Below are 26,864 nucleotides of genomic sequence, written 5' to 3' on the forward strand. Positions count from 1 at the left end.
CCAGCAGGCTCCGTCCCGCACGACTGCCTGCCCCTGCCCCCGTCCTGCCCTTCACTCACGGGTTGCTGTCTGTCCGAGCCACCTGGCAGGCACCTCACCTTCCCCTGTGCTTCTCCTGACCTTGGCTGCACAGCTGGGACTCACACGCAGGCACTCACCACAGCCCTGCTCCTGCCGGCCCTGCCAGGCAGGCACCAGCTCTTTCTGTCCCTTGTTGCACCGGTGTCCTGCTGCTCCCCAGTGTGACCATCCCATTGCTCACATGCCCCCCAGCCTGAGCGTCTGGCCCAGCCCCAGCCTGTCTTTATCACTCGACTTTCCTCGCCCCATCTTTGATGGGCTTTTGCACTCCTGGAACTGGCAGTGAGAAGATGTGGCACCGCAGCCCAGATCTGGCTGATGCCAGGAGGCATTTGGCTTCCCACAGCCAGCTCCTGCCCCCGGCAGAACCTTCCAGTAGATGAGCAAGACAATTTTCCTTGCAATTGCTCATCACGGTAAGAGCTGCAATTATTAATGACCGTTCCAGCTGTCACAGTGGAGAGGGAGGAGAACACCCACTTCCCCACACCCGCTGCCCTCGAGCCCGTTCCAGCCGGAGGTGCTGGCCTGGCCTCACACCCGTCCTTCGGGACGGCAGCTGCATCGTGTGAGCAAACACTTGGCTGCTCCACACTGGAGAACGCCCAGAGCTGGTGCACGTGGCCCACGCATGCCCCATGACTCTTCATCCCCTCCACAGGATTCGGGGGCAGGGCACAGGAACCAGAGGACACTGTCAGGTATGTAGGGACCCCCACTAAAGTCTGACCCCTTCCCCATCTCTCCTTGCTGCATTTTGCCCCCCAGATTAATTAGTGCCTCCGTTAGCAGTCCTGCCTGATACAAAAGGGATGACCCCGTCGACACAAGAGGTCGAGCCTGGGCTGACACGGGCAGAGGAGGAGAAATCTGAGGTGAAGATTTTCCCTGGAAAGCTGGAAGGAGCTCAGTCAGGCCCCAGAGGGAGCAGGATGAGAGCTGAGCATGACCTTCCCAGCCGGCCGCACCTCACTCGGCAAAACCGCAGGCCTGGAGACAGCCGGCACTTGCAGAGAAGTGTTTATTAAAGGCACTAAAAGCACCGTGGCTACATCAGTGCAGCCCGAACGGAAGGGTGTGGGTTGGGGGGAGGCATCGATGGGCCCAGGATGGCAGTGGCAGAGACCTCTTTGGTAGGAAGCTGTGCCCAAGCCTTGCAGGAGCAGCTGTCCAGCTGGGCTGGCCATCAGCTGGAGGTGCTGCCAGCCCCAGGGGAGCAGTGGGCCAGCAGGGTGAGGGGCACGAGGCACAGACGCCCCTGGAATGCAAGCGGGGCTGGAAGCCACCGCAGCAGTTTGAGGGGGGGACTGGTGGGTTGCCATGGGCAGGGCCCCAGCAGGGGAGCAGGGCCGGGTCTCCAGCCCCGAGCACACAGCAGAGAAGGTAGGGGAGAGTGGAACAGGGGCTGGTCCTCACCCACTCAGGGATGTGTAAGGAGTATCCCTGCCTCAGCACTGAGCTGCCAGGCAGCAAGGGAGCAACCTGGCTGTAGCAGACCCCTTCCAATTCCAGCCTCAGCACGGTTGTGCCCACCATGCTGCACGGCTCAGGGGCAGGAGATCCATGCAGCATCCCCTTCCCAGGGCTCCTAGGGCCAGTCGAGAAGCATATAAGAAGCCACACAGCTATAAGGGGATCTGGACCCAGCACTGTCTCTGGCTGGAGTTCAGCCAGGAGCTGCCAGGAAAGAGGCAGGAGCAGGGGAAAGGGCCAAGGGCCCAGCCTGACTCCCTGGGGGCAGCAGGGCAGGGGGAGAGGAGCATGCAGGGCCAGGGGCACGCGTGGGCACAGCTGAACTCCCACCCCTCACACGTGGGAGAAAGCGTGGCTCTTGCAGAGCGGCTTGTCCTTCTTGGAGTAGAACGTCTTCCCTTCCAGGTTGGTCTGGCAGATCTGGGGAGGAGAGTGCAGCTGGTCAGGCTGGGGGGCTGAGCCAGCCTCCGGGTCCCCCACAGTCCAGCACCGGTGTCACACAGGGATCAGGGACCACTCCACATGGCCCTGGAGCACTGCCAGGGACCAGCAGGCTCAAAGCAGAGTCCCAAGCCCCCAGAATGAAGGCAAGTGGGAAAAACCTTGTGTCAGCAGGTCCCCAGTGCTGCTGGTGTACCCAGCCCAGAGCAAGATTGTCAGGGAGAGGCACAGGCCCCTGCAACAGTCGGGGAGGGAGGCATGTTGCTCACCGCACAGACAAAGCAAGTGTCATGCCAGCTGAACCCCAGCGCCTCCAGGAACCGGTCTCCAGCATCGATCTTGAAGTCACAGCCACGGCACTTGGTGCCAAACATCTTCTCATAGTCTGCAAGGAAAGGCAGAGCCCAGCTCAGCACTTCCATGCATTATAGCTGCTCATCCCAGGGGAGCAGGGCTGCAGCTCAGCTGGGATCCCACAGGCACAGCCTGGGGACAATTTGCTGCCAGCCCCCATCCAAGTGGGACAATGCCCGGCACAGCCAGGAGAGGTGCAGAATGGCCCGGCCACCACAGGGCTCTAGGGAGGAGGAGGAGAACCTCATCTCCCAGGATGCAGCACTTGCTTTGATGTACATCCTCCCTCATTGCCATGGCAACATAGGAGCACTACCCCGCAGCTAGGCAGAACCAGGATGGAGGGCCCAGAGCTGTGGGATTGGGGTCTCTGTGCTCCCCACAGCCCAGGGGGAGCCCACAGAGCAGGGCAGCTCATCCCCCACCCCTGTGTGCAGCTGCTGAGTCCCAGTGGCGCCCCAGGGCCACATGAGGTGACACACGGGGTCCCCTGGGTCCTACCTCTCTCACAGTAGGGCTGTCCCTCCTCCATGTAGAAGGCTCGGTTGCGGATGGGAGTTTTGCAGGCGTTGCAGGTGAAGCACTGCACGTGCCAGGTCATCTTCAGTGCGTGCATCACCTCCTGGAAGGGAGCCACTGTCAGCCAGGGGCAGGACCACCAAGGGCAGGAAGGGACAAGGAATCCCCTGAGATGGGACCAAGGTGGGAAGGGACACAGCCAGGCACTCACAGCAGAGGGCAAGGACAGAAGATGGAGGGCAGGCTGAGGGATACTCACCCCAGTGATCTTCTTCTTGCACTTGGCGCAGCTGGGCGCGTAGCGCGTGTCGTAGCACTTGGGGCAGAAGATGGAGCCTTTCTCCTCAAAGAAGCCGCCCTCATCCAGCACCTTCCTGCACTGGCAGCAGGTGAACTCCTCGGGGTGGTAATAATGTCCCAGCGCCACCAGGTACCGTCCCCTGCAGCAGGACAGAGCCACGTCAGCCAGGCTGGGGCCCAGGACGCCGGCGTGGCAGTGGTGGTGGCCAGGGCTCACCTGATGACCTTGTTGCACTTGTAGCAGAGGGGGGTGCGGCCAGGCCCCTCGGGGGCTTGCTGGGCCGCCTGCACGATGGAGCTGCGGTTCTGCATGGGGGTGGGCGTGGCCGGCTGGCTGTGCTTGCTCACCACCGTGCTCGTCTTGTCCGGGGCGTAGCGCTCGGCAAACGAGGGGTCCACAGCCCAGGGTGGGCGGCTGGTGGGGCCAGGGGTGGCACTGGGGGTCCTGGGGGCTGCACACACACATACACGAGTCTTTAGGACAGTGTTCCTGATCCCTGGGCAGCCCCTCCCCAAAAAGCCCAGAGGAGATGTTTTGCTCACCCAGTCCTGGCTCAGTCTTCATCGTTGCTCCTGGGGACGGGTCCGGCACGGAGACCTGGCTACAGAACAAGCAGTTAATCCAGCCTGCTCCATTCGCCCCCACTGCCCAGGGGGTGCAGGCAGGGCTCCTCACCCCAACAAGCAGAAAGGAGCTGGCCAAGCCCCCGTGCCCAGCAAAAGCTGGTTTAGTGATGAAGTACTGAGCCAAGGGCCTTCAGACCTGCCAAGACACAGCACCCCTGGGGTCTCTGGTACCCACTGTGGTGGTCTGGGGAGTGGCAGGAGGGAGGGTTCTGGGCTGCTCCAGACTGACCAGGGACCCTAGGGACCACACATGTGATGATCACCCCCAATCTCACTGGGGTGCAAGGGAACTTAGATTTGACCTGACACAGGGAGCCCCAGGCTCCAACTCAGCAGTGCTGGGGACAGGCAGGGCAAGACAGGGCTAGACAGGCACAGCCCACCGAAAGAGGGGGGACAGGGAGAGAGGGAGAGCCAGCAGCTCTGTGCCTCTCAACAGAAATGCAAAAAGGACATGGCAACAAACCCAGCTTTTATTTGTGTCAAAGCAAACTGGGCAGAGCTGGTACCCAAAGGCCATGGCACCAGGGCACGAGGTGTCACAGAGAGGTAAAGGCAAAAAATGGGGTGCTGTGCACCACCCCTGCCTGGCTGCACAAAACAAGGAATAACCCTGACAAGCTGATGACATCCACGAGCTTGGCCCAGCTGCCCCACAGCCCCACGCCAGGCTCACAGGACACTGTGCCCCAGGTCCAGGTGCTGCCCAAACATCACAAGAAACCAGTGAGATTTTGCCAGTGCCATCAGCCACCCCCAGCCCGCTGTTTCTGGGACACCATGGCACAGCTCGACATTCCAGCTGAGGGGCAGCAATGCCCAAGGGGTTCAGCCCAGGACATGCAGCCCCCCAGCTCCTGCTGCCACACACTCCCCTTACCTGGGCTTCCTAACAAACACATCATCATGATCCTCCACTGAGCGCAGCAGGAGAGAAAGGAGGAAACAGTCAGTCCTCAAAGACCGAGACCCAGGCACAGCAGGAGGGGAAAGGGAAAAGAGGAAAACCAACCTCTCCTCCCACCAACCCTTGCCCCAAAACAAAGCCCTGCCCGGCCACAGGGCAGAGCAAGGCCCCAGACCGGCGGCACCACCACGACACCATGCACAGCCCTAGGCAGCTCCCACTGACTCAGCCACCCCACAGGGCCAAAACCAACACTCCAGTGCCACTCCAGACTCTGCTGGGCCCTGGCAGCCCAGGGTAAGTCCAGCACCCCCAGCCAGTGCCAGGCCCTGCAGGAACTCACTGCTGCTGTCTGTGCCCGTCAGCTGGGCCAGTTTGCGGAAGGTGCGGGACTGCGAGGTCCCGGTGCGGGGCTGCCAGTCCTCAGCGTCCTCTATCAGTCGCAGCTTCCCGGGGTTGCACCCAGGGGTGCTGGGGGGCTCCAGTGGCTGTGGGGGCTGTCTGTGAGTGACAGAGGGCAGGAGCTCAGCCAGCACCAAGCACAGACCCTGCTATGGAACAGGGAAGCTCTTCAAAAGGTGCTCTGGCACATGGCAACACCTCTGCCAGACCATGGCACTCACCGCTGCTCCACCGTGCCCCAGCTGGACCCCCTGGCATCCCTGTGGCATCAGAAAGAACGGCGGCACAGCAGTCAATAGCTGATTCGTGGCTTAGCCCATCCTTCCCTTACACACCCACAGTCTCAGAGATACACGAGCCTCATGGAAGTGCCAACAGCGTTCACTCCTGACCAGCCTTGCAGCCATTCCACAGCCCCACAAGATATCGTGCCCCAGGTACAGTCCCTGCCCCGTGACTCCCAAAATGTCCAGCAAAGTGTTGTGTCACCAGCCACCCCTGCCCACTGTGTCCAGCACGCTGTGCTGCATCTTGGCCTCCCCAGCTCGGTGCCAGCAGTGCCCAGCGGGTCCTGCCTGCACACCCAGCATAAGGACACCTCATTTGGAGACAGCCTGTCTGGCAGGCAGGTGTCCAAGCAGGACCCTCCCAAGGTGATGGTCAAAGCAGCAGCTGAGCACTGGCAGTGCCTGTTGTGGGGTGAGCACAGGGTGGGCTCTGCAGCTCCACCACCAGCTCAGCCCTGGGAGAGGAAGAAGACAAAGAGGGAGAGAAGAATCCACACCATAACAGGGCAAAGAGTTTGCCCAGAGTCATGAGAAGCAGCGAGGCTGAGGGCTAATGAGCCAGCAGCACCCACCCAGCTCTGCCACACGAGGCTCACAGGACAATGTGCCCCAGGTGCAGGTGCTACCCAGCACCTCCCAACATCCCATAGCCAGGTTTTCCCAGTGCCATCAGCCTCCTCCATTCCTTGTATGTCCAAAAGGTTAAGGTGCAGCTCAGCATCCCCAGCGCAGAGCCAGCAGTGCCCAGACACCTGCCTGGGACGTGCAGCCTCAGCACACGCTCCCCTTACCTGGGCTTTTTAACAGTCTCATCCTCACCATCCTCCACTGAGCGCAGCAGGAGAGAAAGGGGGACATGGCGTCAGTCTGTAGTGACTGATGCCCAGGAAAAGCAGGAAAGGAAAGGAGGAAAACCGACCTCCCCACCCATCATCCCCTTGCCCCATTGCACAGCCCTGCTTGGCCATGGGGCAGAGCACAACCCAGAGCAGCAGCAGCACCGCCATGAGCCCACACAGAGCCCTGGGCAGCTTCCATTGGCTCAGCTGCCCTCAAGGGGTGACTTGGGGCCAAAACCCAAACTCCTGGGTGCCACATCACCCCACTGCCTCTCCCAGCTTCTGGCTACCCCAAAACAGTCCACCACCCCCAGCCAGCACCAGGCCCTGCGGGAACTCACTGCCATCTGTGCCCGTCAGCTGGGCCAGTTTGCGGAAGGAGCGGGACTGGGAGGTCCCGGTGCGGGGCTGCCAGCCCTCAGCATCCTCTAACATCCGCAACTTCCCAGGGTCACACCCGGGGGTGCTGGGGGACTCCAGCGGCTGCCTGTGAATGACAGAGGGCAGGAGCTCAGCCAGCACCAACTACAGACCCTGCCCAACACTGCAGCACAGAGCAACGCTCCCAAAGGTGACCTGGCACATGGCAACACCTCTGCCAGATGCTGGCACTCACCGCTGCTCCACTGTGCCCCAGCTGGACCCATGGGAATCTCTGTGACATTGGAAACAACAGCAGCACAACAGTCACTGTTTGACCATCCCTGCCATATGCACCCACAGCCCCATGGAGGCACAAGCCACATGGAAATGCTGACCAGCAGCCTTGCAGCTGCTTCACAGCTGCACAGGACGCAAAGCACCAAGACCAGTTGCTGCCCAGCACCTCCCAACATCTCCAGCAAGGTGTTGTGATTGTCACCAGCCAACCCTACCCAGGTGGGTTCTTGGGGCAGGACCCTCCTGAGGTGATGGTCAGAGCAGTGGCTGAGCGCTGGCAGTGCCTGTTGTGCAGCTCTGGAAACAGCTCGAGTCTGGGAGAGGGGACAGAGAGGGAGGGAAGAACCCTCAACAGTGCAAAGAGCACCCCCAGAGTGACTGCAAGCAGTGAGGGTGAAGTGGCTGTGTGGGGGCTGAGCCTGGCATGGGCACCTTGTGGCTCCTGCTGCTGCCCCTTACCTGGGCTTTGTAACAGGCTCATCCTCACCATCGTCCACTGAGCACACCAGGAGAGAAAGGGGGAGTTGGCATCAGTCTGCGGCAACTGAGGCGCAGGCACAGCAGGAAGGAAAGGGAAGGGAAAGGAAGGAAAAACGCCCTCTCCTCCCGCTGCCCCAACACACAGCCCTGCCCAGCCACAGGGCAGAGCATGGCCCCAGCCCCGAGGCACCACCATGAGCCCACACAGCCCTGGGCAGCTCCCGCTGGCTCAGCTGCCACAGAGGGCCCACATGGGGTCAAAACCAATGCCCTGCTGTAACAACACTCCACGGCCTTTATCTGGTTCCACTTGCCCCAGCAAAGCTGGGCACACCTGGGCAGTCAGGCAGTGCCAGGCCCTGTGGGAACTCACTGCTGTTTGCGCCCACCAGCCGGGCCAGTTTGCGGAAGGAGCGGGACTGGGACGTCCAGGTGTGGGGCTTTGAGTCATCAATGTCCTCTAACATCCGCAGCTTCACAGGGTCACACACAGTGTCACTGGGGGGCTCCAGCAGCTGCGGGGGCTGCCTGTGAGTGACAGAGGGCAGGAGCTCAGCACCAAGATCAGACCCTGCTCTGGAACAGGGAAGTACCCCCAAAGATGCCCTGGTACATGGCAACACCTCTGCCAGATGCTGGCACTCACCGCTGTTGCCCCGTGCCCCAGGTGGACCCGTGGGCATCCCTGTGGTATCAGAAAGAATGGTGGCACAGCAGTCAGTATTTGACCAGCCCATCCCTCCCCATACACATCCACAGCCCCAGAGACACAGGAGCCTTGTGGAAATGCTGACAGCGTTCACTCCTGACCAGCCTTGCAGCCATTCCACGGCCCCACAAGATATCGTGCCCCAGGCTGGCCTAGTCCCTACCCCACAACTCCTGACACCCCCAGCAAGGTGTTGTCAGTGTCACCAGCCACCCCTGCCCACTGTGTCCAGCACGCTGTGCTGCATCTTGGCCTCCCCAGCTCAGTGTCAGCAGTGCCCAGTGGGTCCTGCCTGCACACCCAGCATAAGGACACCTCATTTGGAGACAAACTGTCTGGCAGGTGGGTGTCCGGGCAGGACCCTCCCGAGATGATGGTCAGACCAGCGGCTGAGCACTGGCAGTGCCTGTTGTGGGGTGAGCACAGGGCAGTCTGTGGCTCTGCCAACAGCTTGGCTGTAGGAAGAGGGAAAGGACAGGACAGAAGAGTGGAGGATAAGGAGAGGACAGAAGAAACAGCAACAGGGCAAAGAGCTTCCCTTGAGTGACTGCAAGCAGTGATGGAGAACAAGCCCTGTGGGCTGAGCCCAGGGTAGGCACCTTGTGGCTCCTGCTGCTGCCTCAGCACATGCTCCCCTTACCTGGGCTTTTTAACAATCTCATCCTCACCATCCTCCACTGAGCGCAGCAGGAGAGAAAGGGGGAGATGGAGTCAGTCTGCAGCAACTAAGGTCCAGGAAAAGCAGGAAGGGAAAGGAGGAAAACCAACCTCCCCACTGACCATCCCCTTGCCCCATTGCACAGCCCTGTCAAGTCACAGGGCAGAGCATGGCCCCAGACCAGTGGCACTACCACGAGCCCACACACAGCCCCGGGCAGATTTCGCTGGCTTAGTTGCCCTCAGGGAGTTACTTGCAGCCAAACCCCAAACTCCTGGGTGCCACATCACCCCACTGCCTCTCCCAGGCCCTGCAGGAACTCACTGCCATCTGTGCCCGTCAGCTGGGCCAGTTTGCGGAAGGAGCGGGACTGGGAGGTCCCGGTGCGGGGCTGCCAGTCCTCAGCATCCTCTAACATCCGCAACTTCCCAGGATCACACCCGGGGGTGCTGGGGGGCTCCAGAGGCTGTGGGGGCTGCCTGTGAGTGACAGAGGGCAGAAGCTTCAGCCAGCACCAAGCACAGACCCTGCTTCAGCACAGGGCACTGCTGCCAAAGGTGCCCTCACCAGATCCTGACACTCACCACTGCTCCACTGTGCCCCAGCTGGACCCACGGGCATCCCTGTGATATTGGAAAAAATGGTAGCACAGCACTCAGTATTTGACCATGGCTCAGCCCATCCCTCACAAATGCACTCCAGAACTAGAAGAAGTTGGCAACACTCACCCAGCTCTGCCCTGCCATCCCGCAGCCCCATGCCAGGCTCACGGCACATTGTCCAGTTGCTGCCTAGCACCTCCCAATACCCCCAGCAAGGTGTTGTCAGTGCACCAGCCTTCTCCAGATCCCTTTTCCTCAAGAAGCAATGGCAGAGCTTGGCCTCCCCAGGTTGGTGCCAGCAGTGCCCAGCAGGTCCTACCCGGCACAGGACATCTTGTCCGGCCGGTGGGCGTCCAGGCAGGACCCTCCCAAGGTGATGGCCAGACCAGTGGCTGAGCTCTGGCGGTGCCCACTGTGGGGTGAGCGCAGAGTGAGCTCTGCAGCTCCACCAACAGCTCGACTCTTGAAGAGGGAGAGAAGAAACAGCAACAGGGCAAAGAGCTTCCCTTGAGTGACTGCAAGCAGCGAGAGAGAACCAGGCGTGTGGGCTGAGCCTGGGTAGGCACCTTGTGGCTCCTGCTGCTGCTCCAGCACATGCTCCCCTTACCTGGGCTTTTTAACAAGCTCGTCCTCACCATCCTCCACTGAGCACAGCAGGAGAGAAAGGGGGAGATGAAGTCAGTCTGCGGCAACAGAGGCCCAGAGACAGCAGAAGGGGAAAAGGAACAGCAAAGGGAAAAGGACCTCTCCTCCCTCCCACTGCCCACCTGTCCCAACACACAGCCCTGCCTGGCTACGGGGCAGAGCATGGCCCCAGCCCAGCAGCACCACCATGAGCCCACACAGCTCCACACGGCTCAATTGCCCCATAGGGCCAAAACCAACACTCCAGTGCCACAAGGCACCAAAGCCTTTTTCCAATTCCAGTTGCCCCAGCAAAGCTGGGCAGTCAGGCAGTGCCAGGCCCTGAGGGAACTCACTGCTGTTCGTGCCCACCAGCCGGGACAGTTTGCGGAAGGAGCGGGACTGCGAGGTCCAGCTGTGGGGCTTTGAGTCGTCAATGTCCTCTAACATCCGCAGCTTCACAGGGTCACACACAGGGGTGCTGGGGGACTCCAGCAGCTGCGGGGGCTGCCTGTGAGTGACAGAGTCATCTGTCAAATCTGACAGATCTTCTGGGGCTGTCCCCCACTTTCCTCAGCACAGAATCACAGCACACCAGTACCAGAGACGCCTTGTCTTACTCCCCACTCCCCAACTCCTCCTCCACAAAGGCTGGGCCCATGAAGGACTCACTGGAATGACCACCACCATTCCTGGCAATTTGAAACTGGCCCCAAGGGCCAGAAGGAAAAAGGACATAGCAAGAATAAGCCAAGGTCAAAAAAACACCATCAGGGAAGCTGTGGAGCCGTCTATGGCAGTGCCACCTGGCCCTGGGCACGGTGCCCAGCACAGCCCATCAGCCCTCGCCCAGCCAAGCCACGTCTTGGGGAACAGGGAACGGATCACACACAAGGACACTCCAGGGCCCCAGCAGCTGGTAGAGACAAGCAGCACTGGCCCTCTACACTGGGGTTTACAGTTTGGTGCCAGGAGTGACCCACCCACATGGGCAGAGGAGTGCCTGCTGCCCATCCCAAGGCTGGCCCTGCCCCAGAGGATGGGGCACTGGCAGGGAAGAGGCATGCAGGGAGGATAGAGAGAGCAGGTAAAAGGCTTACTGACTTGTCAAGGCTCAGCACCTGTAGGGAAAGGGAAAGAGAAAGGGAGGAGAGAAAGAAAGAAAAAGGAAGGTGAAATTAGACCTGCAGCACCCAAGAAGTTTCCAGAGCTCACCTATGGCCTGTACCCCTATCCCCGAGTCTCACACCCAGCTCGCCCAGGGCTGAGAGCACACTGGGACACATGGGCAGATGCCAATGGACCAGACTGTGCTCCCTCAGCCCCCAGAACAGGCCTGGATGCCCAGGGCAGTCAGTGCCACATCCCGTCCCATTGCCCAGTTCCTGGGAACTACAGCAGCTCTGGCAGGAGGAACAGGGACCAGCAGCTGCTGGACACGTGCAACCAAGCAGAGCCAGGGGAGAACAGTGTGGCAGGGCTGGAGGCCATCACTCTGCCTAGCCCCTTCCTGCAGCCAGGGGACCTGCAGGACATCCCCAGGCAGGCACTGGCTGGTGGTCACAGACAGCCACTGTTTCCCTGCCACTGCAGATGCCAGCCAGTCTCCTGCTACAGCCACCGTGTCAAGCCTGGCAGGAGTCCCCACAGGCTGACACATCTCTGAGCGAGGGACTGGCACAAGCATGGCTGTGTGTCCCTGTGTGCGACAGTTCTCTTGTGCCACCTCGGCACCAGCCACCGGGGACCCTGGCACAGGCACTGTCACCCACTCCCACCCAGGGTGCCTGGCATGCAAGGCGCAGCAGGGCTGGGCAGCAGGCTCCCCCCAGTCCTCAGGGAGCAGGATGGACAGCAACATACCCGTTGTGCTGGGGGGTGCAGGCGGGCGCCAGGGGCGCATACGTCACGGGTTTCGTCACCAGCCCGGGCCGTGGGTTCGGAGGTGAGCCGGCCCCGAAGGGCCGAGCTGTTTTGTTGAGGGCGGTGCTGGGAGCGAAGTTATATTTCAGGGGTTCAGAGCAGGGGAGTGAGTCCTGAGCGAGACAAAACACACAGACACAGGCTCACACGTCAAGCAGCATGCAAGCAGCAGCCCTGGGCCAGGCAACACAGCAGGCAGCCAGGTAGGAAAGCTGAACAGCACGTGCACCTTGGAGACCGGGCTCTGCCAGGCTGGCACTCACTCCACTGGGCACCTGGCCCAGTGACAGCAGGTCACAAACCCAGCCTGAAGGTCATTTGAAGATTAGTAGGTGCCCTGGACACTTGCTGCTGCCCGTGGCAGGGCGGTGCATGCACACACGCTGATCGCAACTGTCCCATGGCACAAAGCTGAACACATGCAGGTGGCTTCTACCCAGGAGCCACGAGTTCACCAGCCCCAGCCCTGCCTCCCCGTGCCAGGGCACTCCCCAGCACTAGCAAACACAGTGCTGCACCTGCCCAGCCTCCTCCCCTGTGCTGGCCCCTCTGCACCCCTGCCCACACCCAGCACCAGCACGGGCACAGACAATCTGGGCCCAGGTCCCTACTGAGCAGATCTCACTGCCTCTGATCCTCCACGGTGCCAGAGGTCAGAGCTGCTCCTCCAGCTGCGTTTTACAGACCTCCAAACACACCCTGGCCCCCTAAAAGCCCCAGGAGCAAAGTCCATTTGTTTGACTACACTGAGATTCCCTTCCCCTGAGATGAGGCTGAGCTGCCGCTGCGGCACCAGGAGCAACACGTACCTTCTGTGGCTTCCCCAGCTGGTTCTGGGCTCTGCAAGAGAGGAGACAGATGGGCAGGTGCTGGAGCTGGCCCAGACACCACCAGCATGCGGGTACCCCAGGGATGCAGCACCCAACCGAGGGGAACCATGGCCAGCTGGCACTGCTGTGTGGCTTCCAGTCAGGTTAAGCCTTACACAGGCAAGCAGAGCCCTTGGACACAGCCAGGAGCTTCCAGGCTCTAAGTAAGGAGCATTGATGCTGGGAGATGGTGATGCCCGGAGGTGGCACTGAGCAGAGTGCCCTGATTATGCTCCAGTCAGACCAGAACCCCATGTTTGTGGGACCCACAATTCCTACCTGCTCAGGGTGAGGCAGAGCCTGTCCCCACAGGCACGGATCCTGTTCTGGGCCTCGATGTGTGTCATGGCACTGGTGCTCTCCCCGTCGATGTACAGCACCCAGTCACCCACTCCCACGCCGGCCTGGGCCGCCTTCCCGCCCGGAGTCAGCTGCAGGACAGACAGGGAGAGCTGGAACAGCCGAGTGGTGATGTGGGAGCAGAGGGACATCCTCATGAAGGCAGCAGCCTGCAGAGGCCCAGGATCCCCAGCCCAGCACAGGACACCACGCAGCCCAGACCAGGGGAACGTGGGGACCCCAGATTACTTCCCATTTCCCAGTGCATGAGCCCAGAGCAGCCTCTTCCCCTTGGCAGCAGCAGAAGGCAAAGCACTACTCCAGGGCACTGCCCAGCCCCAGCCCTCTGGCATGGCTGGGGACCCTGCCAGCACCCTGGGGCCTCATCACTGTGACGCCAAACACAGAGGCAGTGCTGCCTCGGGCTCAGCAAGAAGCCCAGCCACCCCTTGGACTCATCCCTGTGGTCCTGGGGCAGGAAGAGAGCACAGTGAGTCAGGGCTCGTTGGGCAGCCCACATGTCACTGCAAACCACAGGCATGTCCAGCCCTCCTCCTGGGGTGGGGAGGGACAGGGGAGGCACCCCTTAGGCACTCCCCCCAGCCGCCAGAGCTCCCTTCCCGTTCCCAGCAGGCACAGACATTACCTCATTCCCACAGAGGAGCAGGAGCCCTCCCGGGCCAGGGAGACACCCGTCCCCACCCACGTTGCCCCGCTGGGACAGCCGGGAGCACAGCCATGAGTTCCCCTTCCCAGCCACAGTGCCAGGGATGCGCCTTGCCCCTGCTATGGCTCCATGGCACAGCTGTACATCAACCCCACGCTGGGAAGTGGAGGCTGCCCTCCCCTCCCACCAGGGATGCACAGCCAGAGGCGAGCAAGGCCTGGAGCACTGCACACAGCTCCCAGGCACTGACAGACAGACAGACAGACGTGGGCAGGCTGCAGCATTCCTGCTCCTCCAGCATGGAAGAACTCGAGGCGCTTGGACCCAGACCAAGTATTTCCTCAAGTCCTGTTCGACATGAACATAAAAGGAGCGAGCCAGATTCCCAGCACTGTCAGAGGGCTGAAAAATCCCTGCCACAGAGTCCCAGCCCCTTCTTGCAGAACCCAGCTCATCCCAGAGCCACACGTCCCTTCTGTAGGCCAGCACTACCTATCCACACAAGGCCAAATGCCACATATGGGCTGGATGCGGCCCAGTCCCACCAGCATCCCACTGCTGTTCCCAGTGGGACATGGGTACCGCCCCCAGTGTCCCCACACCACCCTCCCGTTCCTCCTGCCCAGCACGGGAGGGTGCCCTCAGCAGCAGTGGTGCCCCTGGCTCCTGGCCATGCTGCTGCAAGCCCCAGCTTGCTGCCCTGGAGGGCTGGGGAAGGCACAGGGCGGCTGCGTGGGTTTGGAGGCAGGAGCAGGAGCTGGGAGAGGTTTTCACACGACTGCCCAGGAAGGGGAGAGCACGTCAGGCTACGTCATGAAGCCTCACCCAGCCTGGTCAGCACTTCCTGGCCCCCTCCATGCCAACGAGCAGGAAACCCCTTTGACAGGTGCCAGTTCAGCCAGGAGCCATGGCAGTGCCAGCCCTCCCACTTCCCACCCAGGCCCGCTAAACAGGGCTTCCTTCCTTCCCTCTCCACCCAGTCTTTTGTTCCCTGCACCTCCATCACCACATCCAGAGAGGTGCTCACCTACTGCCCTGTGCAGGGGCCTCCAGGACAGAGCCTCCCTCAGCGCATCCCTCAGTGCCTTCCCACCAGTAGCACCAAAGGGTCTCTCCTCTTCCCCAGCTGGCAGATGCCAGGATGAGCCACACAGCATCCAGCTGTCCAGACTGCAGCCCTTATTCTGGCTCCAGCACAGGGGCCATGGTTTACAGCCTGCCTAGCCAAGTTGTTGGCACCCTAGCAGAGCCCGTTGCCACAGGAGGTACACGTCAGAGGGCCACGGTGGCACCTCTTTTGTGTGACCAGTGAGCTGAAACAGCCCCATTGCTCTCCCAGGAGTGTCACAGCGATGGACACAGCTGAAAGTCAAGCCAATGGACACACCAGCGCTGCCCTGTGCTGCCCACCCCTGCAGAGCAGGGCCCCACTGCAGCCCACAAAGCTGGGGCAGGATGCTTCCTTCCAGCCCACGGTGGCAGGGCCAGCTCACAGGAAGCAGTGGCCAAGGACAATCAGTATGCTCTGGACAGGAGCTCTGGGGCTGGTGATGCCTCTGGAGTGCAGAGCAGCACAAGGCTCACCCCTTCCCATCAGAGCACACCGCCCTGCCATGCAGCCCAGCCTCACCAGGCAGCCCCTCAAAGCTGGCTGCATCCCCTGGGAATATCCTCGCTGCTCCTGCCCTGCCCAGGACAGCAGCACTGCCCGAGCCTCACCAAGCTCTGCTTCACAAGGCCCCTGCCCCAGGCTCTGGGAGGCTCCTCCGTCCGACCAGACCCTTTGTTAAGAACTGGCTCGCAGCCAAGAGAAACATTTTTTAGAGAATAAACTCGCTGAAGCCGTCTCTGCGTGCTCAGCAGAGATCAGCAGGCCCCGGGGCAGCGGCACTGGCGACTCCAGGCTCACAGAGTGCCCTCAGGGCCCATGCTCCGTGCTGGGATGCTGTGGAGATCTGTGCCCTCTGGGACAGGCGTGCAGTGCCCGGCTCGTGCCGGGGGCAGGTCCCCACGCAGCACTCGATGCCACGAGCAAAGCTATCCTTCGAGAAGCAGCCTCCGTGCCAGCTGCCTGAGCGCCAGCGGCACAGGCGATGCAGTCACATTCCAAGGCTTATAAGGCAATTGCGTGGCCAGAGCTGTGGCCAGGGACGGGGACCTGCACACACCCAGGGTCAGGACCGGGAGCACTGCAATGGGATAGGCTCAAACCAGCAGCCTCGGGCACAAACAGCTGTGGCACAGTGGCTTTCACTGGAGAAATGGGAGAGTTTTGTGGAGGGAGTCATGTCCCTGTGCAGGCAGCAGCACAGCTTTCTCCTCTCCGTGCCCATTTCAGGAGTGACCTCAGGCATGGAGTTGGGAGCTGCACTGTGGAAAGGAGGGCAGAAGGGCACTGGCTAGGTCCTGGGATGCCAAGCCCAGAGCTGGAGTGCAGACCAGGAAGCCAGTCCCACATCTCAGAGAGTAGATCTCCTCCCGCTGTGGTGGGCACACACCGGAAGGGGCCTCCCCCGCCCCCCTCTGCAGGGGCTGTGCAGAATTTCACATTTCTGCTGCAGCTCTCTGCCCGGAACACCCCCGTGCTAGGCTGCAGCTGATAAGGGACCAAGGAGGCTACGTGGAGCCAGGCAGGGCAGGATGCAGCATTCCCGGGGCCCCAGCTCATCTACATCCCCCATACAGCTCATACAGGAGGAAGGATGAGTGTCACCAGCCTCGGTTTCTCTTACCCTGGAGATGGAGAGCGGCATGCTGAAATCCTTCCCTCCCTGCAGCCTGAAGCCCCAGGGTGCCGGCCCATTCAGCATCACCTTGTAGGACTCCATGTCGCCCATCTCTGCAAGGGAAGAGGTTGTGATCCCGGTATTAGGGTACGTGGGAACAATGCTGGGAGAGGAGGTGAGGAGAGGGCTCGGCGCATGGCAGGGCAGGACAGAAGGCAGGTCATGTTTCCAGCTGTAACTCCACCCTGACCATCCTACACTGTGGTTAGAGACGCACCCCAAATCCATCAGCATCTCCTCCAGCAACGTAAGAGCTGAGGGGCCCAGGCTAACACTGACTACTGCCAGGGAGCCAGGCACAGCCCTGCTGCCACCCACAGTGGGGTGTCTGTGGGCTCTGCTCTCCTCCCAAACCTGGGATCTGTTCTCCCTTGCAGCACCCCAGGAACTCCTGCTGCTGAGAGCCAAGGCAGTTCAGATCACAGAGAAGCAACAGCAGGTACAGAAGGATATGAACCAGAAGCATTTTTGCCAGATGAATTAACAGCAGCAGCAGCAGCACAGGAGCTGCGTGATGCCACCCGAGGCGCCTGGCAGAGCAGCCAGGCTGGCGCTCCGGCAGGCGGCCGAGCAGATGCTCCCTGGGAGCGAGCCCATCTCCAGGGCTTCGACAGGAGGGAATTCTCGGTGCTCCCCTGCCTGACAGCTGTCAGTCGGCCAAGGCTCCGGGCAGATGGGCCAGCACCAGCCTCTTGCCACCTTTTACCTGGAAGACCCCCACGAACGGCCCCAGGACCTTCCTCCCGAGGGCGGATAGGGCCGGCTGCGGGACTCCCCACACCTCGCACGGGCCGGCTCCAGGGCCGGGGGCCAGCGTGCCCCCGCTCTCCCCGGGCCGGTGCGGGCTATATAAGGCGTGTAAGACGACACCAGCCCGCTCCCCGCTCGGGAGGGCCGGGGGAAGAGCTGCGTGTCAGGCATTCCCGGCGCCCGGCAGCCGCGCAAGCCCCAGCGAGGCGCCGGGACGGGGCGGCCCGGATCGGGCGGATACCCCCCACCGCTCCCCGGCGGGACGGGGCCCGGCTGCACCGGGGGTCTCCAGCGTGCACAGGCTGGGCAGCCCCTTCCTATTGCCCCACCCTGACCCGCGGGGGGCCCCAAGACCCCTCCCCATCCCACACCGCCGCCCCTCCCGGGGGTCGAGGACGCCGGCTCTGCCCTCCAGGGGCCCGACCCCGACCACCCGCTTTCCCCTGGAGCCAGGCCTCAGCCCTCCAAAGTTCACGCCGCCATCCCTCCCGGCAGAGGACACAGCCCCCCAACACGGCCCGGCTCCCCGCACTCACCCGCGGCCAGCGGGGCCCGGCGAAGCGGGCGGGAGGGGAGCGGAGCCGAGCGGAGCGATGCGGGCCGGTGCGAGCAGACGCGGGACTCGAACCCGGGCACCGCCCCCGCTCGGCCAGGCCCCACCTTATATAGGATCAGAGGAGGGCGGAGCCAGCGGGCGCTTCGGCCAATCACCGTGCGCGCCTCTGCCTGCCGGGGCGGGCACGGCGGCGCCCCCTAGCGGGGAGGCGCGAGCTGCCCCTCCCGCCCCCCCCACTCCCCAGAGCAGCGGCGGAGCCGAGTCCGGGAAGGGCCTTTATTGACCGAACGGCACCAGCGACATCAAGCCCAGTCCCGCGCTCCGGGGCTCTCCCGGCTCAGCAGCCGCACCAGCTTGGCTCGAAGAGTGCTGTGAGGCTTGTGCCCGGAGCGCCCCGATAGAACCTCCTGCCCTCCACGCCCCCAGCCCGCGGCCTGGGGGTTCTGCGTCAGGGCGGCCCGGTTGTCATAGAGTGGCCCCCCCTCACTGCTGTGGCCCTCGGGGGCCTGTCGGCACCCCAGCGCCCACTGCCCTTCCTCCTCCTCTTCCTGGGCCCTGGCTGGATGTAGTTCTGCAGTGAAGATGTTCTCGTAGAGATGCTCAGGGAGTGGCTTCCCCACAGCCCAGGGCTCACCAGAGCCTGGCTGCCCTGGCACAAAGAGGGGCTGCTGGCCCCGGGCGATGGAGGCATAGACAATGGGGCATGAGCCCTCTGGCTCTGGTGGGCTGAAGCGGAGGAGGTTGGCAGGGGGATGGGAGGCAGGCTGTGTCGCCTCTAAGGCTGGGCTGGGCTGGGGATCATCATTCCCAGGCCCCCAGGGCTGGGGCTCGAGGCCCTGTGCAAAGAGCTGGGGGTCTGAGACACAGAAAAGTCTGGGGTCTGGGGTGTCCTTGCCCTGCTGCTGACAGGCGATGGCAGCAGCCACAGCCCGGCAGAGCTCAGGGGCCCGTGGGGTGCTGAAGGTGAAGGTGCCCTCGCCGGAGTCACTGCGGCGGCCGGCCTCGAAGGAGAAGACAGCCTGCAGGGTCAGAGGGGAGGGTGAGGAGCTGGCAGCCACCCTGGGCAGGCAACAGCCCCAAGAAGGGAGTGGGGGACTCACCTGATCCTGGCCAAACTTGCGAAGGAAGGGGTAAGGCCAGGTGAGCAGGGGCTGGCGGGACTGGGGGTCCTTCAGCGTCAAGCTCTGGGGAAGGGCTGAGAGCAGGTAGTGCCCGTGCAGGCCACAGCGGGTGGCTGCGTCTGTCTGAACCACCAGCACCAAGAATTCGGTCACTGTGGGAGCCAAACAAGCCAGGGGTCAGCACTGCAGCACTGAGCTGCAGCCCACCCCAGCCCTATTCACCACCCCTGCACGTACAGTCCTGCCAGGACGAGTAGAGGGAGTTCTCCTCCATGGGGACAGCGGGGCTGGGCTGGGTCCTGGCATTACTCGGCCTTGTCTCTTTTGCACCCTGAAACAAAGGAATGTGAGTATGGCCCGGGACAGGGGGGAGCACAAACCCCCTGCCTGCCCTGGAGCTTGCTAGCTCACCCAAGTAGGGCTCTTGGCTCTGCCAGACCCCTTGGTACCTGGAAGGCCAGCTGGCAGAGCTGGGTGATCCATTCATCCCGCTGCTCAGCTGCCAGTACATAGCTCTTCTCCGTGGTGGTGAGGTAGAAGGCGGCGGTGGCTTTGGGGCAGCTCTCCGTGCCCGCCGGGCCCACAGAGACGCAGTCAGAGAGGCGGATCACCCGGCGGGCACACCGCTGCAGGGACGTCTTCTCCGGGATCGTGCCATCGTCCCGCACATCAAACTTCTCCATGCGGGCCACGCCGGAGGGGCTGGCGGCGAACAGCTGGGCTCGCATCTTCCTCCAGGATCTCTAATGCATGGGAAGGGCAAAGGCACGGAAAAAACAGGTCAGCAAAGAGCTGCCTGCTGCATCTGCCAGCACTGCCCTCCACGCAGGGCCAGCAGTGCTTGGGAAGAGCCATACAGGGCACAAGGGGCATAGGGGAGTCCTGGCCTGCACCTGCCAGATGCTGTTGGAGGGTACAGAGAACAGGGGCCAGCACACACCCCCAAACTGTGGGGCAGGGTAGCCCCAAAGCTGGGTTGAGGGGGACCTTGCCCCGAGCGGGTTTGGCATGGCTTGCTGGGTGAGTCACACTCACTCCCAGCACCCTGAGCACCAGGTCCTGCTCTTTGTTCCCTGCTGCAAGTGCTGGCCTGCCGACCTGCAGCTGAGCTCTCAAGCTGTTCTCAGGACAGACCCTGATGCAAATTAAAGCCATTTTGAGCTGCTGAGGCTCCTGCTGGCAGCCTCACATCTGCTGAGCAGCCTGCTTCCTCCCAGGGGAGCCTCTGCAGCACCAGCACCTTCCCAGTCTGTCACGGGATAGCGGGGGCGCGTGCCACCATGTACCTCAAAAGTGCAGCAGAGCCTCCACCCTGCAGGAACCAGATGCAGCCAAGCACCCAAAATACCCACCACCCCCAGCCCACCTGCCTCCTCCATGGCAGGGCACTGGCTCCTCACACACAGGGCTGCCCGCTGCGCTTTCAGGGCTTGGTTCTTGTTCAGCAGGGAGGTCAGAGTGATTGCAGTCCCACACATCCACTGAGACCCCCACAGGACACGGCCGCCCTGCCATGGCATGACCAATGTGCCAGCAGGGCCTACTTCACCAACACCCGACAGCTCCCTGGAGCTGGCTCGACCCTGGGTACTCTCAGCATCTCACCCACACCCTGCCCTGAGGGCTGTGGTACTCAGTGCCCCCTCCAAGGGCACAGAGGAGCAGCCCAAGCCATGAGGGTGTCACACAGATGGTGGTGGCCCCCCCAGGGCCAGGCTGATGGAGGGCACAGGGACGCGTCCCACGTGCTGCCCCAGGGCCCCGCTCCTACACACACACGCTGGAGCTGCGCCACATTAACGCATGTTTATTCTTCCATTGCGACTCACGCGGTGACCAAGCAAGAAGGACCCCACGTGGGGGCAAGCCAGAGTGGGTGCCCGCACACATGAGTCCCCCTCAACCGCAGGGAGAGCCCCACTTGTGGGTCTGCTGAGCCCAGGGCTCCCCAGGGCAGTTCCAAAGGGTCTGTCTCCAGTCCCCCCTTCCCGGGCTGCTGAGGGCCTGGCCCCAGGCCCGGCATCATGACAAATCACGGCAAACCCTCTACCAGCCCCAAATCCACCCTTTACCTTTCCAAATTTGGAGTGCTGCACATAGAGGATCCCATCCTTCACTGGTCTCTCCATGGGCCCAGTTCACCCTGGCAGCCAGCGCAAGGATCAGGGACTCGGGCCACCCGCAGTGGAGAAAATGTGACTGCTGCAGCCGAAGGAAAGGCATGGGGCAGACTTCCTTCTTAGAGAGACTTCCCCTTTTTGGGGTGTGGGATGGGGGGCAGAGGCAGGGCCACAGGAGGTGTCCATGTGCCCGCCCTCCCCCTCACAGCAGGGCAGTGGGGCAGAACGCGGGGGCAGAGCACAGGAAGCACCTCGGGGAGCGCCTGACATGAGCATGGCACACTCCACCTCGCCCTGGCTGCATCCCAGCATGTCTGGGGAGATGGGAACAGTCACCCACTGTGGATGCACAAATCCAGGTGAGGGAGATGGACCCATAGAAACTGTGTGGATCTGTGAGGAGCAACACAAGACCGTGACCTCACCACTGCAGGGGGCTGGCAGGGGCAGCAGGCAGCTGGCCAGGCTAGTCACCCCACCTGGGGCTTTCTCTTGCCCTGAGGCACCGCTACCTGCTTGCCCAACACACCGCTGATGTAACAGGCTGTTGCAGCACAGCTCCATACATTTCCTTCCGGGGCAGGAACTTCATCAGGCTGAGCTGGCAACAGTCCCAGTGACCAAAAGTCTGGAAAAGGGGCCACAGTAGTGCAAGACAGGCTCTTGGCCCATCCAGGGGGAATGTGGGGCAGCACACTCCCCGGGCTAGAAGTCCATAGAGCTGTGGGCCAGGTAGTCCTTGCGGCCGATGTTGCTGACTTGCTTGGTCTGCATCGCCTCCAGCTTGGGGCAGTTGGTGATGCGATGGCCCAGGCCGCCGCAGAAGGCGCAGCCCCGCTCGCCTGCAACAGGAGGGATGGGGTCAGGACACATTGCCATGTCAGGACAGCACAGTGCCACCCCAGGACAGCAGCCCCCACCCTACACCACTGTCTCCCCAATGCTGCCGCACTGGGAGCTGGGTTCCCATCTGGAGCCCAGGGCTTGCAGCAGTCCCGCAGGGGTCCCTGTGTCAGCCTGGGGTCTCTCACCTCTGATGTCCAGCATGGTCTCATCCCCACAGTGCAGCACCTGGAGCACAGGCGGCACCTTCTGCTTCGCCTCCAGGAGCAGAGCCTTCAGGTCCATCAGCACTGACTCATCTGGGGGGCAGAGACATAGGTCAGGCAAAGCCCAGCACCACCATCTCCCCTCCACCAGCCATCCTGCTTGCTCAGAACACCTCCTTGCCACTGCCCAGCTGCCTCCTCCAGCCCCCAGCCCTGTGCTGTTCCTCACCACAGGCCTTGTTGATGAAGGTGGTGGCAATGCCAGTGTTGCCCGAGCGGCCTGTACGCCCAATGCGGTGAACTGTGGAGACAGTGACAGGATCAGGCCCCGGTGAGCGCAGTGTGACAGACCATCCCTGCCCCAAGGCACTGCACAGACAAGCACAGAGCCTTGCTGGCCTCTAGACCCCTCCCACAAGGCCCAGTGCCTACCATAGTTCTCAATCTCCTCTGGCATGTCGTAGTTGATGACGTGCTGGATGGCTGGGAAGTCCAGGCCCTTGGAAGCAACATCAGTGGCAACCAGGACATCCTTCTTCCCATCCCGGAAGGCCTCAATGGCTTTTGTCCGTTCTTCCTGATCTACAAAGGCCCAGCAGAGATCAGCGAGGGCAGAGCTCCCAGCCCTACCTAATGCAGCAACCACTATGGCCTCAGAGTCAAGCATCACCTCCTCAGGCAGCCTTTCTCCCAATGAAGGAGTAGAGGGGCCTCCACATCCCATAGGGACCTTCACTGTGTTTATGCCTGCTATGTAAAACATGGAGCTCACTCCTGACACTGCCACAGCCCCTCCTCACACCATCAAGAACTGCTCCATGCTGGCCACAAACATTCCTGGGGTCACACCACAGCCCAGGCCTCCCTGGGACCCGCACTGACCTTTCCCTCCATGGATGGCCACAGCTTCCACGCCCTTGAGCAGCAGGTACTCGTGAATCGCATCGACATCTGCCTTCTTCTCTGCGAAGATCAGCACCTGCAGCAACACAGGCATCGTATCAGAGCCCCTCCTGCAAGATGGCACTGCTGGCACCAGCACAGCCCCCTGGGGAAGCCCATTCCCTCTTGCTGAGCAGGGCACACAGCACTGCTGGTCCCAGGACCTGCTCATACATGGAGCATGGCTCAGCCACACGCCCACCCCACAAAGGGGGTCCCCCCGCCAGCTCCCCCCCTGCCCCAGTGTGACCACATTGTCCCCAGCATACTCACGGGTGGAGGGGTCTTCTGCAGGCACTCCAGCAGGTACACCATCTTGGCCTCCTCTTTCACATACTCCACCTCCTAGGAACAAGCAGAGGGATGGGTCAGGCAGCAGAGGAACTGCCACTGCTTGGTATCCCTTAGCCAGCTGGGAAGGAGGACCACAAACCCCAGCTCCCTGGCAGAGTGAGATATTAAGTGCCCTCATGAACTCTTCTGGCCTCCCACACAGGCACAAGGGAGCAGCCAAACACCTCACCTGCACGACATCCAAGCTGGCAGCACCCGCTCGCCCAACATTAATGGTGATGGGCTTCACCAGGGCACTCTTGGCAAAATTCTGGATCTTCTTGGGCATTGTGGCACTGAAGAGGAGGGTTTGCCGCTGGCCCTGCACAGGGAAGAACCCTTTAGCACTCACCCAACCTGGCATGTGCAGGATTGAGCTTCAGGGTGCTCTTATCCTGGCAGTTCAGTACCTTGAAGTAGGAGAAGATGGTACGGATGTCCCCCTCAAAGCCCATATCAATCATCCTGTCAGCCTCATCCAATGCCAGGTACCGGCAGATGTCCAGGCTCACCATCTTCTTCTGCAGCAGGTCCATCAAGCGCCCAGGGGTTGCCACCATCATGTGTACCCCACTGTGGGATGAGAGGAGGCCGCAGTCAGGCCCTCGGGATTCCTGCCCCATGCAGGACACCTCCCTGGCACATCACCTTCACCCCCACGCTGTCCTGAAGCCAGGATGTCACCTCATAGCCCCCTGCCAGAAAACAGAGCACCTCAAGCCCCATGGACTCCCCCAGGTCTTACTGTTTGATGGTCTCCATCTGCTCCTTGACAGACATGCCCCCGATGCAGAGGGCGCAGCGCAGTGGGGGCAGCCCATCCTCCTGCAGCAGACGACAGTAGTACTCCAGGATGCCGTGGGTCTGCCGGGCCAGCTCCCGCTACGGAAACAAACCCAGCTCATTCCTGCATCTCTGTGCAGGCAGAATTTAGGACTGCCACTGCAAGTCACTCACAGCCTCCTCCCGACACTCACCGAGGGACAGATGATAAGTCCATAGGGTCCCTCTCGCTTGGAGAATGGCAGCCTCTTCTCCTGCTCCAGGCAGAACATGATCACCGGGAGGGTGAACACCAAGGTCTTCCCAGAGCCAGTGAATGCGATGCCAATCATATCCCTTCCTGAGAGGCTGCCAGGGAAACGGGGCCGATGGGAGAAGGGACATCATGGAACAGCTCAAACCTCCAGGGCTGAGCAAGGTGACAGGGATCTGTCACCAGGGAAAAGCATCTGGTCCACACCACTGAGTGGGCCGTGGGAGCAACTGCTCTGTACTCTGGGATGGGGACAGAGCACTCACATTGTGGGGATGCCTTGGATCTGTATGGGTGTTGGCTGCTGGATTCCTTTTTTCTTCAGGCCTCTCAGGATAGCTGTCAGAGAACAAGGAACAATGCATGTTTGTGACCTGAACTATTCCCTCTCTTCTCCCACTCAGATCCCAGCAGCAGCTCTCCCACCAGTGACAAATACCCCTCAGGCAAACAGCCAGGAAAAAGGTGGGATCTCCTCTCCTGGCCTACCTGCTGGGAACTTCATCTCCTTGAAGCTCTTGATGGGGGGAGGGATGCCCTCTCCCTCCACCAGGATGTGGTACTTCTTGCGCACGCGGTCGTGCCGTGCCTCTGACATGCCCAGAATGTAGCGAGGGGCTCTCCAGCTGTGAAAGCAACAGAAACAGGTCACGGTGCAGAATGAGGCCAGGGCTCCAGAACCAGCAGCTCCCATGGAGGAATTCAAGGGAACGCCCTGTTAGGCTCCAATACCCCCCCAGGTAAAACAGGTAACCCCAAGGGGCTCTGTGGAGTGAGTGTAGGAGATCTGAGCCAGTTCTATGCATTAAACCCTTCCCCAAAACCTCAGTGAAAAGTGCTAAGCTAACAGCTAAGAACAGCCTACGGATGGTGGATGGAAAATGCCAAAAACGTTTGGACACACCTCAATCGCCTCCCTGATCCTGCCTCAGAATCACTGAGGTCAGAAAAGACCTCTGAGATCATTGAGCCCGATCTTTGATCAATCACCACCTTGACAATGCTGCCTCGAGCAGCACTGGCTCCAAAGATTCCTCCAGTCTCTTCCTCTGGCTTAGTGACCTCCCAGACCTGAAGATCCACCCTCCAGCCTTCTAGTCTAACATAAATGTGTTTTATCAAGCCTTACTGTATATAAAACAACATCCAAAGTGACTCAACAGCCTTTGATTTTACACATAATGACACAAAGACAGTCACTCAGGCAAGAGGCTGCAGAGCCACACTGCTCCTGCAAGACTCTTTGGCTTTTAGCTCCCTTCAGCCAGGATGAAGTGCTGTTTTCAGAAGGACAGCTTCTGAGCTGTGCTGTGAAACTTACCTGGTTTTGATCGGGTCGTCGTAGGTGATGCCCTTGGCCATCTCCTTCACTGACATCAGAGCTGCAGGAACAAAGATGATGCGTCAGAGCAAACTCTCCACATCCACATCAACCTCACTGAGAGCTACTTGGGCAAATGGTTTGGGAGACCATGTCCAGAGACAGAAGAGGAGAAGCAGCAGCACTGGCAGCCTCTCTGGCACCGGAACATCAAGTGCTGCTGTGCCCAGAGCCCTGTCACAGACATGTCCCAGCTAAGCCAGACAGTGCCAACTGAGGGGACCTACTGTCACCTCCAGTCCCACCCCTGAGTAGGAGCATTCCAAAGGCAGGGAACAGCTCTCCAGCTGCCCTGGGAGCTCTGGAGACAGATCTGAGACACAGACCTCCCACTCACCTCGGCCCTCTGCCACACTCTCCAGGATCTTCTCTTCCTCCTTCAGCTGCTTCTCCTTGGCTGACTCCTTCCGAGCTGGGGGAGAGCCAAGAAGCAGTGAGAGGGTTTGTTGTCCCCTGAAAGTCACACAGTGCCCCCACCAGCTCCTCCCTTACCTTCCGCCTTCTCTTTGAGGTGCTGGTGCTGGTCCAGCAGACTGATGTTGGACTGGGGCCCCAGCGGGATGTCATCCTCGTCCCCGCGCTGCTCGCTCCCGCTGTCCCGCTGCTCCTCCTCCGACACTACCTTCCGCCGCATCTGCAGCAGCTTCTGCAGCTGGAAGAACGCGGGTCGAGGCGAAGTGAGCGGCCTCGTGGCGGGAGGGCCGCTCGGAGCCCTCCCCGGGCAGCCCCCGTTACCCCATTACCATCTGCTGCTTGCGCTGCTTGACGGGCACGTAGGGCACGTAGTCGTCGTCATCCTCTCCGGACAGGTCGGACGTGTCCACCGGCTCCTCGCGCTGCCTCTGTGGGGAGATACGCGGTGAGGGGAGCCCGGGGCGGCACCGGGAGCGCAGAGCGGGAGGTACCGGGGGCCGGGGCCGTTCCCACCTTCCGCTCCGCCGCGGCCTCCATGACTCCTACCCGGAAGAGCTATAGGAAGTGACGTCACCACGCACAGGGCCATCGCCTAGCAACGCGCAGAACGCACCA

General features: G+C 61.4%; 3 protein-coding genes across 14 annotated transcripts; all 3 read right to left on the reverse strand.

Annotated features, from left to right (window-relative positions):
• Positions 1 to 1,084: 1,084 nt before the first annotated feature.
• Positions 1,085 to 17,948, reverse strand: PDLIM7 (PDZ and LIM domain 7). 12 transcript variants are annotated; one of them, XM_048319758.1, is made up of 26 exons: positions 17,834 to 17,940; positions 16,494 to 16,600; positions 13,035 to 13,186; positions 12,696 to 12,726; positions 11,068 to 11,084; positions 10,320 to 10,474; positions 9,947 to 9,983; positions 9,466 to 9,854; positions 9,322 to 9,360; positions 8,720 to 8,756; positions 8,017 to 8,055; positions 7,744 to 7,898; positions 7,350 to 7,386; positions 7,106 to 7,204; positions 6,847 to 6,885; positions 6,572 to 6,717; positions 6,183 to 6,219; positions 5,326 to 5,364; positions 5,046 to 5,203; positions 4,676 to 4,712; positions 3,712 to 3,770; positions 3,386 to 3,620; positions 3,128 to 3,308; positions 2,851 to 2,971; positions 2,265 to 2,380; positions 1,085 to 1,974 (listed from the first exon to the last, which is right to left on the reverse strand). In XM_048319758.1, exons 2-26 carry the CDS (start codon positions 16,596 to 16,598, stop codon positions 1,888 to 1,890), a joined length of 2,547 nt encoding a protein of 848 aa, XP_048175715.1. In that variant the 5' UTR covers positions 16,599 to 16,600; positions 17,834 to 17,940; the 3' UTR covers positions 1,085 to 1,887. The 12 variants fall into 12 exon arrangements, with proteins under 12 accessions (XP_048175715.1, XP_048175716.1, XP_048175712.1 ...); XM_048319759.1 differs by lacking the exon at positions 9,466 to 9,854 and adding an exon at positions 9,062 to 9,216 and having other exon boundaries at positions 17,834 to 17,939; XM_048319755.1 differs by having other exon boundaries at positions 9,322 to 9,854; positions 17,834 to 17,941.
• Positions 17,949 to 18,115: 167 nt separating this feature from the next.
• Positions 18,116 to 21,135, reverse strand: DOK3 (docking protein 3). Its single transcript, XM_048320095.1, has 5 exons — positions 21,047 to 21,135; positions 19,424 to 19,717; positions 19,212 to 19,305; positions 18,954 to 19,126; positions 18,116 to 18,872 (listed from the first exon to the last, which is right to left on the reverse strand). Exons 1-5 carry the CDS (start codon positions 21,101 to 21,103, stop codon positions 18,156 to 18,158), a joined length of 1,335 nt encoding a protein of 444 aa, XP_048176052.1. The 5' UTR covers positions 21,104 to 21,135; the 3' UTR covers positions 18,116 to 18,155.
• Positions 20,766 to 26,847, reverse strand: DDX41 (DEAD-box helicase 41). Its single transcript, XM_048320094.1, has 17 exons — positions 26,763 to 26,847; positions 26,579 to 26,677; positions 26,328 to 26,487; positions 26,173 to 26,247; positions 25,776 to 25,836; positions 24,944 to 25,080; positions 24,721 to 24,793; positions 24,396 to 24,549; positions 24,164 to 24,300; positions 23,829 to 23,991; positions 23,609 to 23,740; positions 23,359 to 23,430; positions 23,026 to 23,122; positions 22,576 to 22,725; positions 22,373 to 22,444; positions 22,126 to 22,236; positions 20,766 to 21,936 (listed from the first exon to the last, which is right to left on the reverse strand). Exons 1-17 carry the CDS (start codon positions 26,784 to 26,786, stop codon positions 21,800 to 21,802), a joined length of 1,854 nt encoding a protein of 617 aa, XP_048176051.1. The 5' UTR covers positions 26,787 to 26,847; the 3' UTR covers positions 20,766 to 21,799.
• Between the last annotated feature and the right edge of the window lie 17 nt (positions 26,848 to 26,864).

The sequence above is a fragment of the Corvus hawaiiensis genome, chromosome 15 (genome assembly GCF_020740725.1).
Source record: "Corvus hawaiiensis isolate bCorHaw1 chromosome 15, bCorHaw1.pri.cur, whole genome shotgun sequence".
Lineage (NCBI taxonomy): Eukaryota > Metazoa > Chordata > Aves > Passeriformes > Corvidae > Corvus > Corvus hawaiiensis.